This window comes from Triticum aestivum, unplaced genomic scaffold (assembly GCF_018294505.1).
Source record: "Triticum aestivum cultivar Chinese Spring unplaced genomic scaffold, IWGSC CS RefSeq v2.1 scaffold117306, whole genome shotgun sequence".
Taxonomy (NCBI): domain Eukaryota; kingdom Viridiplantae; phylum Streptophyta; class Magnoliopsida; order Poales; family Poaceae; genus Triticum; species Triticum aestivum.
In genome coordinates, this window is record NW_025226027.1 from 8747 (window position 1) to 20224 (window position 11478).

The window sequence follows — 11478 nt, forward strand, 5'->3', positions numbered from 1 at the left end:
TTTCTGGTTTTTTTTTTCTGTTGTATACTATGTAGGTGAATGTTGGTTAAACTACTGTCCATTTGCTTCTGCATTTCCCCAAGCTGCTGCTCCCAGTTGAGTGCCACAAAAAGATGGTGAACTTGTTTTGTGCTTCGAATTATCAGGTTGTATTTTGATATAACTAAGTAGTTGAGGTTGCCATTTTCGTCGATATAACCCAATAGCCAACATGCTGAAGGTTGAAAGCAAAAGCAATTGACTTAAATTTGTAAGCCTAACTGCATTGTAACATTTGTGAAAATTGGATGGTTTGGTATGTATAAAATCTAAACTGCAAAAACGTCTTACGTTAAGTTATAGAGGTAGTACATTTTACTCGTGTTCACAGATGAATCGAGAATAACATCTACAAGTGTATAACAATTTTTTACAAACAACGGGAGTCGGTGCTACTTGCATGAAGCTCTAACCATGAACATAACCCGAAACTTTCACACAGCAAATCCTCACTTCAGCAACAAAATGTGTAGATACATCGTTATAAGAGTTAAATACACTGGAGGTGCTTCAACTTGTCTTGCACGGTCAGTTTGATGCCCGAAGTTGCAATATACACAAATCTGGTGCTCGAATTTGTCGGGCCGTGCAAATACGGTGCCTCCTTTTGTATTTTAACGTACGTCCAGCACACGTGGTGTGCCAGCATGGCGGTGACGCACTTTTGTGGATGAGAGCGCGAAAGTGATGGGTGTTGTGCACGTGAGATTTTCTTTATACGGAAACCCAATTTGTATTTTTTAATCACATAGGAAAGATTTGAAATAAAGTGTATGCTAATGAGAAATAACATGAAAAAAAATCAAATTGAAGGGGTTTCGAACCAAGCAGTTCCTGGTCAAATACAGCTCAAATTGTCCATAGAAATAGACAATTTCCACATATTGCTCTGCAGTTTTCCTAGTGCGTTATCTATATGTTTATTTTTTTTTTCAAGTTCCTGTTTGGTTTCATGGCACGTAAACTTTTCATATAATAAGTACAATATGAACTTATTTCTTATTTGAATTTTTTTTCTATTTTCATTATTGCGTACTTTGAAGAGGCAAACATGAACTTTTTCAAAAAATTATGGCGATTGAAATAGTTCAAACTATATTAGAAATTATTGTGTAAATTTATGTATGTTCATTCTGGACAACAAGCATCTTCATTGTATTTCTAAAATACCCAATTATTCGCAAGTTGACAAAGCTGTATTTTGTAAACTATTCAACAAGCATTAAAAACTACTATGTTGACCTTTTCAATACAATTATCAAAACGTTACAGAATAAATTTCTTGAACTTTTTTCAAAATACACGTTAACATTTTTTATTGCAAGACATACATTTTTCAAAAATAGTTCTAATCTTTTAATACATGTGAAACATTTCCCGGAAACATGTTGAACATTTTTAAATGCACTATCACTTTCTTTAGGTTTATGAAGTTGTAATTTACAGCTGCACCACTGTTCGCCCCGGCACCAGCCAGAGTTGTCCCGGAGGCTGGCCACTTGGCCTGAGACGTTTGTTCCCGCAGACGGCTTAGTAGCGTGCTCGGTACCGAAGGCTCACTCTTCGTCTCGGCTACAGACCGCAGCGCGGCTGTCCGGCTAGCAAGAGCAAACGCTGGAGGCCACCCATGCGAAATACGTCCGGAGAGAAAACGGTTCGGGCGACCCGGCCGTTTGCTTTATGAGTATCAGCTCGATCGAATCTACTCCCAGAGTCTGAGTACTATGCGCTTCACTCCGCGACCCACTCTCAGCCACAAACTGAAGCGCGCCTGTCCGGCTAGCGAAAACACAAGCCAAAGAGCGGAGGGGACACGAAAAAGATTGAAGGGGGCTCGGATAAAACCGAGTCGGCACCCTCCGCATAAAACTTGCACCACTAAAAGCAAACATTTGATATATCTGCGCGGACTAACTTTGTCTTTTGCATGATCATCTCCGAGGGGAACCCCATCCTCGCCCGGACGCTGGTAGCAGGCCCAACGCCGGCTGCAACCGGCATCACACCGCCTGCTTCATCTGCAGCATAAAACCTCCGCCCGACTCTTCGAGTCGCCCGGAGGCTACACCCAGCAGGTGCGCCGGCGCGCCCCTACTGGAAGCAAGCCGCACCGGGTGCAGCCCGCAGCCGGCTGTCATCGACGACATCAGTTGGCGGACTCCGCATCCGCGCCCGGCAGCATCAGTCAGCGGACTCCGCGTCCGCGCCCGACAACATCAGTCGGCGGACCCCGCGTCCGCACCCGACAGCATCAGTCGGCGGAATCCGCGTCGGCGCCCAACAACATCAGTCGACGGAATCCGCGCCCGCGCCCGATAGCACCAGCCGGCGGACCCCACATCCGCGCCTGGTAGGGCCCCGTGCCCATCAGCAGGCGGACACCGTGTCCGCGCCCGGCACCCTCGACACTGCCATCGGTTTCATCATCAACAACAAGACCCTCCGCCCAACTTTTCCAAGTTGCCCGGAGGCTCGGAGGCTACACCCAGCGGGTGCGCTTGTGCGCCCCCGCTCGAAACATGTCGCGCCTATTGCACGCCCGCCGCCGGCTGCAACCGGCCCCTCGACGCCATTGTCTGCACCAACAACCGCGAAAAGCCTCCGCCCAACTTTTCCAAAGTTGCCTGGAGGCTACACCCAGCGGGTGCGCTCGCGCGCCCCCGCCGGAAGCAAGCCGCGATGACTGCCGACTGCTGCCCGCAGCCGGCTGTCATCAAGCATCTTGTACATCAACACCCGCTAAAAAACCTCCGCCTAACTTTGCCAAGTTGCCCGGAGGCTCGGAGACTACTGTCGGCGTAATTGACCACGGATACCCCGAAGACGGGGAGACAATATTTCAAGACATCGGGACTAGCAAAGCCCCTCAGTCCGACTACTCAGGCTGCCCCAGATGCCCCCCTGTCCGACTGCCCAGGACGGCTCGCCACCCGGCTGCCCAGCCTGCTCTCTGTTCGGCTGCACCAGTCGGTCTGCTACGTGAATTCAACTGCGGTGTCCCATCCGACACGACACCGACAAGACGGCAGTACACGACACTATTGGCGAATAGTGAAGTACTGTACATGTGTCACCTCATGTCATCATGTATAATGTCACTTGTCCCTGGACACTATTTATGAAGTGACCCACGGGACAAGCATGATCCATCCATCCATCCACATGCTCACGCAAGGACACTGACGCACACACTCATTCGGCCAGAGGCCACGGCCACCAAGCCACACACTAGCTAGCTAGCTCACTGCTACTGCTATCAGTCCAATACAGCTCCAGGAGCAACTCTGTACTGTGATGTACTTCACATATATACAGACGTGCAGGAGTAGGGGTATTATCTCTTCGGAGAGTCCCGAACCTGGGTAAACTAGCGCGAGACCTTGCATACCCGTCCTCGGATATTCCTCAGCAGTCTTGCCCTCACCTCAAGCCACCCCGCGGTATCCCCTACCGACTGACGCGAGAATACTCCGACATCCTCTGTCCCGAGTTTGTATTATTTCTCATCCTTCATGTGTCCTTATAATACACAATATTTCTCATCCTTCATGTGTCCTTATAATACACAATAACACACAACTTGACCCCAGTCTAATAAGAAGGAAAAACAAAACACTTTGAAATGTGACCCTGTTAGTTTGAACCTGAAAGTCCTTTGAGCATCAGGTCCAGCTTGCTCAGACAAGAAATGAAAAATGGATGTTGCTTTTTGCTTTTTGTAAGGGCTGCATTTACAATCGCCTCAATAACCCAATCTGACAAAAAAAAAGGGATTCACAACATTTTCCTTCATGCCCAAAAAAATAAATAAAAAATTTCACAGAAGAATCTGCCACATAGTAAATTTCCTGGTACAGTAATAACAGCTAGTACTAGAACAAAACGATTCACCAAATGCATATTTCACTCTGCATACTCTGCTGCAGGTTATAAAAAGACAGAACATTTTCTGGTGTAGGTTCTTCCAGTTAACTTCAATCGATTGCACAACTGAAATTAACTCAGAACAAATACAAAGCAGCAGCTGAATTTACTGCTACCCGTTTAGCTGCATTGCTACTACCACTGAAATTAACTACTACCACTGAGGCCACTTGTTCAGAACAAAGGGGGATGCATTCCTACCCTACCCTTGCTTAGCTACATTAATTACTGCTACCCGTTTAGCTGCATTGCTACTGATCATAAGCCATGTAGCTTAACAAGCCCACACAGTTAATAGTCTCACTCATACTAATCATCCATAGCTTAGCTGCTCTACTACTGAATGATGAAAACTGTTCATCATACTTCTACTGCTACTGCATCAGATAAGTTAACTTAGCATAACCATCAGATACTTCACTGCATCCTCCTCGGAGTCCTGGCCTGCGGTGTTGCCGACTTGGGAGCGCCGCCGGCAGCGGCAGCAGCAGGCTGGATCAGATCAATCCGGATGCTGAGCGTGAGCGTGTCGCCGGAGATCAGCTCCTTAGGCACCGCAAGAACATCCCCTGCCCCGGCGCCGGCGCGCCGGTGGACAGCGCGCTGCTGCTCACCGCCGAGGCCATGAGGACCAGGTTGTCCTTGCCGTCGCCCGCCGGGCGCTCCACGGAGAGCTTGCACCGGAACCGGGGCGCCGCCCCGGCCTCGCCGTCCGGCCGGACGCAGAGCAGCGACACGGCGGTGGCCGCGCCGAGCGGGCCGAGGGACACGAGGAACACGCTGCGGTCCTCGTCCCCGACGAGCGCGTGCCAGCGGTGCGCCAGGGAGAGGCTCAGGTTCCAGGCCCGGCCGTAGCGGACCGTGACGGCGGGGCGCTGGTGGCCGGCGGCGAAGTGGCCGAGGAGCATGGCGCGGGAGCCCACGAAGACGCAGCCGGGCTCCGGGCAGGAGCAGGGCGCGCACCGGCACGCGCGCTGGTGGTCCGCGGCGTCGTGGTACACCAGGTAGCGCTCGCAGCCGAACGCCCTGTAGGGGCAGGGCACCTTGACGGCGCCGACGACGGCGTCCAGCTCGCCGCAGTGGGCGCTGGCGCGGCTGCAGAGCCCCGCGTGGCCGGCGCGGCAGAAGCAGCACACCACGTGCCCGGCGGCCTCGCACTGCGACAGGAAACGCAGCAAACCAGCAACCCCAAATCATCCATCAGCTTCCTCCCAAATTTCTTTCTTGTGCTTGCAAAGAAATCCTTCCTCTCAAAAAGTGAGATGGAACGAGGGTTTTTTGGGTTCTTGGGAACAAATTCGTGATACTGGCAAACAAACAGAGTGATGGATCTCTGTGGTGAGAGAAGAGAGGAGGAGGAGAAATTACCTTGAACACGGGGGGCTTGAGGGGGAGGAGGCAGGCCTGGCAGTGGAGCAGAGCCACGTCCATCCTCACGTCGATCTGGGCCGGCGCCATGGCTTCCTCCGCCGCCGCCGCCGCAGCACCTCCGCCCTGCTCCTGCATCATCATCACCTCTCCCTGCTCGTACTCCGGCTTCACCACCTCCTCCTCAGTCGTAACGCTCTTGCCGCAGCTCTCCGCACCCTCCATTGTTATTATTTCATTTCTGGTTGCAGCGTGTGTGTTAGATGACCATGAAATAAAAATGGAAAGAAAGGGAGGGAAACTGGAGGGAAAGAAACAGGACAAGAAATCGGTGAAGGATGAGGCGCTGTAGTAGTCTGAAGAATCTCTCTTCTCTGTCTTGTCAAACTGTGAAGCCCTTTTTTCTTGATTTCTTTCTAGCTGCTCAACTTTTACCCGCAAAGCATTTTGGCTTTGGCGACTCTGCTGTTCCACACGTGCATGATTCCGGCGGGGGTGCGTACGTGTCGGTCTGCTGCTCGTCCGTGCATGACAACAGTCGCCGCTCCATCTTCATGGGAACCACAAAAGAGATGGACCGCGTGTAGTATATCTTAGCCAGGACCAAGTGCTTTTATTAAATACGCATAAAATACGCACAAATATGCGTATGTATCATTGCATTAGAGGAGAAGTAGCGGTACTGAAGCTAAGAGGGTGTTTGTTTCCAGAGACTTATTGGTCTAGGGACTTAAAAAAGTCCCTATAAGTCTCATCTAAACCAAACAGGAAGGACTTATAGGGACTTTTTTTTCAAGAGTACGCCTAGGCGTACCATAGCTTTATAGAAGGCAGAATTTGAGTTACAAGAAACTACACTTGTCGCGAACAACAAGCATAGTACAAACACCACACCCAAGCCAATCCAAAGACGGCCAACACCGCAAAGCAAGCTACAAAGCAAAGAGCCTATCCTCATTGACACATAACACCGCGTCTCGACCGAAACCGGACATCTCCGAAGAACACCAACTTCCGCAACACTTCACTTGTCGACGCACCATCCACTCTTATCGCCTAGGAGAAGTGGCAAGTGGGTAGCAGGACTCGATCCGGTTCGAGGAAGATGCTGTCTTGGGACACACCGGCGACGGGCATACATAGCGCCGCCAAGGATCAAGGAGGACAACGGCGAACACCGGAGGAGAGCGACGAGGAGCCGGCCATGTCTCCAAACACAATGCTCTCAGCAGAGGAACGACGTCGAGGACGCCGCCATTGTGCCGATCCAACCGAATCAAGGCTTTCGCCCCGGAGACCACCACCACTCCAAGCAAGCGAGGGACATGCCGAACACGCTTCGACGACGCCTCCAAGGAGGGGAATGACATCCACGGATGCCATCGCCGCCGGCCGACGGAAGTCGTGCAAGATTTTCATCCGCGCGTCGCACCTCACCACACCACCTAGAGTTTGGCAACACCGTCCCAGAAGCTTCACACCGCCGCCACCGCAACACTTCACCAAACGTAGCTGCCAAGCCGAGAGCAGACGACCGGAAACACGGGAAGGAGCACACCGGCCACCCCATCAACACCTCGCCGACAAGGAACTGCAGCCATCCACACCTCCGGCGAGGCCCACAACGCCAACAACAGCCATCGCCCACTCCAAGGGATAGCCTTGCGACGGCTGGACCCGCATCTCCACGAAACCAAGCTGCACCACCGGGAGAGCACCGCCGCTCATCACACCGCACAGAGGAAGCCGGTCGCTCGCTGCTCGCCAAGACTCCATCTTGACCGAGCCTCACAGCGCCGTCTTCACCACCTGGCCGCGGATTCGCGGTGCTGCTACCAGACGGCGCTGCAGCCACCCAACCGCGCCAACACCTTGCCGCAGACACCCGTCAGACCCGCCGCACCGCAGGGCCTCCTGCCGAGCTCCAACCGTCGCTCCCCACCTCCGGCCAGCGCAGATCTGGCCGACCAACCCCGCCACGAACAGAGCGCCGGGCTGCCGCCAGCCCGCGCGCGCCACCGCGGCGTGCCGACCCCGACCAGCAGCAGCGCCGCCGCACACCGCCATCTGCTAGCGCGCCCCGCCCGACGCGCCAGCCGCTGAGCACCGCCGTCGACTGGAGAAGAAGCCCCCCGCGGCCCCGCTCCAGGGGAGGCAAGGGAAGTGCCCGCCGCCGCCGGCACCGCGCGGGCTTTGCCCGGCGGCGTCCGCCGGCGGCGGCGGCGGGAGGGGAGGTGGATGGGGGCGGGGGCGGCTGCTAGGGTTCGGGCGCCCGGGTCGCCCGCGGGGGGGCGACACGGGGCGAGTAATTCACTCCAGGACTTATAGGGACTTAAAGTGGGCATTTGAGACTTATGAAATAAGACTCTCAAGGAGGGACTTATAGGTCTTATAGGGACTTATAAGTCCCAGGAACCAAACAGCTAGGGACTTATAAGTTCCAGGAACCAAACAGGTAGGGACTTTTTAGGGACTTGAAACTTATAAGTTGGGACTAAAAAAAATCGTAGGACTTATGAACCAAACAGGGCCTAAGTAGAATGTCTTTTGTCTTTCGACCATTACAACGCTAATCACAAGGATTAGGAGCCCTCGATCAGCATGAAAATCGTACACCGAACTGTCCGTTCTGCATGCACTATAGTATATACAACTTAGTTCCGTACCAGATAGTACTACACCAGAACCACTAATTCCTCTACAGCCACTAATAATTCACGTACGTACATGCGTCTGTCTCGACGATCTTCTAACCCAGCATGCTCGTAGCGTACGCATATGATGCATACGTGCGCGCATCTTCTGACCGAGATTTTGCTACCCACGGGCTGGACGCCAACGTAGCCGCTGCTGCATGCACGAGGTCAACTCTTGTGACGCCGTCTCTCAGCTCATCTCCTGACTTTGAGATTGTACAAGTTTCAGGTTGGAAACCCTCAACAACTTAGAAATTCTGAAATAAAAAAACAGGGCTGGGTTTTCACTTTTCAGAAAGTTCGCTCTTCAATTTTTGAAAGTTGCCAAAAAAGGAAATAAAAAAGGAAACCATAGTTCATAACTCCTAAAACCCTAAAACCCTAAACATCTAGTCCCGGTCAGTGTCACCAACAGGAAATAAAGGTCACCCAACCCCCGGCGCAGGCAGTGCTCGTGCCACCTGATGGGTCTTTGGTCCCGGGCCGTGACGAATCGAGACCGAGGGAGGGGGGGGGTGCTTTAGTCCCAGTTGGTGAACCGGGACTAAAGGCCCTTACGAACCGGGGGTCTAATCAAGAAAAACATGACGCATCAGGGTATGACAAAAAACAATGACAATAATAGATTTTGGAATTATACACTAGTTCGCTCCATGACGAGCAATTTCTTGCCAATTGAATCAAGAGTAACGGCTCGCGCACCAAAGAGTCATTAACTTTCCTCTAAACTTAGGAAGGGGGCTGAAATCGGAAGAAGAAAAATGTGCTGCTTCGGGGTAGGTCAATCTATCGACACGGGTTTGCTGTGCGACGATCCATTTCTTGCTAATTGAATCACGAGTAACGGCTCACACGCAAAGAGTCATTAACTTCCCCTAAAGTTAGGAAGGGGTGGAAATGAAAGGGGAAAAAATGGTGGCGTCGGGAAAGTTTAAACCATCAACCGTGGCATTACATTTCCAAAGTATACACGAGTCCGCCCCACGACACGTAATTTCTTGCCAATGAACCACGTGTAATGTCTGGTTCACGCGCAAAGAATCACTTAGTTCCCTCCAGAGTTGGGAACTAATAAAGCCAACCACGGCATTCGATTTTGAAATTGTACACGAATTCGCTCCGCGTTCGTCTCGTAAACCCGGACGGAGGGAGTAGCAAGACGTGGGCTGTTCCGCGTTTCGTCCAGCTAAGCGGTCGATGAGTAGCTAAACTTAGGGGTTATCACAGCTCCCCTTCCGTCATAGAACCCGTTTCCTGCCGTTTGATCTTCTCAATCGGCGCCTTATATTTTGGGAAGGAGGAAATACTGTATAAGTACAGTATACTAGGAAGACGGGCAGCATAGGCACGACGCAATCTCTCGTAGCAGAAGCCGTTTCACTCTACTCCACTCCTTGCCCGTCCGTGTAAACCGGTGGGATCTTGTTGGGGGCGTGAGCTCGGTCGCAGGGGGGGTAGTTAGTTGGATCGAGGGAGACATGGCCGGGCAGGACAAGAGGTGTTTGCCGTCGATGCCGGCGTGCAACGGCGAGCACGGCGGCAAGAAGGCGCGGCACCAGGCCCTGGTGCCCGTGGTGAAGCAGGAGCCGCGGCAGGAGGAGGTGGAGGAGGAGGAGTGGGAGGAGGGGGAGCTGACGTCCCATGGCGGCAGCCCGGGATCGGCGGCTGCGTCGGAGGCCCTGGCGGCGCCCGCGCCCGCGCCCGCGCCGCCGCAGATCGACGTGAGGATGGACATGGCGCTGCTCCACTGCCAGGCCTGCTTCCTCCCCCTCAAGCCCCGCGTGTTCAAGGTACGGCATGCCATGCATAGATTTATTTCACAGATCAGTACAAGGCATGAAAATTCATGGCATTTTTTCCGACGATCTTGTCGTTGACGTGCTTGTGATGAATGGGCAGTGCGAGACCGGGCACGTGGTGTGCGGCTACTGCCGCGGCGCGCACGGCGAGTCCTGCGGCCGCGCCGACACGCACTGCCCCGAGCTGGACGCCGTGGTGGGCGCCACCAAGGTGCCGTGCGCGTACCGGGACTTCGGCTGCGACCGGTTCCTGGTGTACCACGGCGCGGCGGAGCACAAGCGCGCGTGCCCGTGGATGCCCTGCTCGTGCCCGCAGCCCGGCTGCGGCTTCCTCGGCCCCCCGGCGGCGCTCCTCGACCACTGCTCGGCCGAGCACTCCCGGCCCATCATCCAGGTGCGCTACGGCCGGCCGTGGACGCTCAGCCTGCCGCTGGCGCAGCGCTGGCACGTGATGGTCGGGCAGGAGGACCGGAGCGTCTTCCTCGTCTCCCTGGCCGACCTGGGCGTGGCCGCCACCGCGGTGTCGCTGCTCTGCGTCAGGCCCGACGGCGCCGTGGCGCTGCCCGCGGCGCCCCACTTCTGGTGCAAGCTCTCGGTGGAGCACCCGCGCGGCGACAAGGACGAGATGGTCATGATGGCGTCCGCCGTGAGCAGCAGCCCCCTGTCCGCCGGCCCGCCGGTGCCGGGGCAGGGGATGTTCGTGGCGGTGCCGCACGAGTTGATGTCCGGCGACGTGCTCGCCATCAGCGTCCGCATTGATCAGCTCCAGCCTCCTCCTCCGGCTTCCACTGCTGTCGCGGCCAGGGCACCGGCGTCACCACCACCACCCCATGCTAGGACAACAACCAGGAGGCTCCAGTGACAACTCTGCTCTTCTTCTTCTTGATGATGTTGTGTATGTTTTGGCTTTAAATGGCCTGTTATCAGTATGCGTTTGTGTAGGCCGCTAGGGCATGTTTGGCCTGTGTCCAAAACCAATCATGTCAAATTTTCGAAATTCAAAACCAGAAAAGTTATTATACTACTACTTATTTGGATGGTTGCAAAACATTATTTGTATGCACATGCCAACTTGCCCTCCATATTTCATTTCGCTAGTCATAATTGGCCAATCATGGGCAAGCAAAGTACCAATCCCCTCCTTTTATTTCTGAACTTGTTGCTAAGGATTGTATATATATATATATAGCAGACTCAAATACGTACTAGGAGCCAACACTTTTGCGTATGTATGTAAGCATATCATTTTGCGGTAGCAAAATAACATTCATATGTAAACTCCCACCTGTTTGATTCAAGCGACATGAGTTATTTACAAAGTTTGTATGCACAACATTATCATATGAATTTGTAAACTAGAAAAGCTATTTACAAAAAGTTATATGAATAAGCATATCATTTGGCCAATCCTGCGATGGCACGTTTGGTCTCAAAATTTGCAGTAAACATTTGATTCAAGCGACACGAGTTATTTACAGAGTTTCAAGCAAATGTACAACTAAAGAAAGCAGACGATGCGTTTTTGCTTCCGGGCTCGGATGAGCCCGGAAGTGAACTGTAAATTCATTAAAAAATAAAAAAAAATACTCATTTTTTGCAATGAAAGATGCTTGAGTGCATGATGTTCCTGCCAAATATTAGAGCATTTGGTG

General features: G+C 52.9%; 1 protein-coding gene and 1 pseudogene across 1 annotated transcript; one reads left to right on the forward strand and one right to left on the reverse strand.

Moving 5' to 3' along the window:
• Nucleotides 1-3925: 3925 nt before the first annotated feature.
• Nucleotides 3926-5676, reverse strand: LOC123172444 (putative E3 ubiquitin-protein ligase SINA-like 6; annotated as a pseudogene).
• Nucleotides 5677-9384: 3708 nt separating this feature from the next.
• Nucleotides 9385-10889, forward strand: LOC123172446 (putative E3 ubiquitin-protein ligase SINA-like 6). The gene is made up of 2 exons (XM_044589412.1): nt 9385-9817; nt 9927-10889. The coding sequence occupies exons 1-2, from the start codon at nt 9506-9508 to the stop codon at nt 10686-10688; spliced, it is 1074 nt and encodes a 357-aa protein (XP_044445347.1). The 5' UTR covers nt 9385-9505; the 3' UTR covers nt 10689-10889.
• The last annotated feature ends 589 nt before the right edge of the window (nt 10890-11478 follow it).

Bases quoted from the DNA above. Each gene is read 5' to 3' on its own strand.
- LOC123172446 (XM_044589412.1), top strand. From the start codon at position 9,506: ATGGCCGGGCAGGACAAGAGGTGTTTGCCGTCGATGCCGGCGTGCAAC. The intron at 9,818-9,926 runs GTACGGCATGCC...ATGAATGGGCAG, and splicing joins TCAAGCCCCGCGTGTTCAAG to TGCGAGACCGGGCACGTGGT.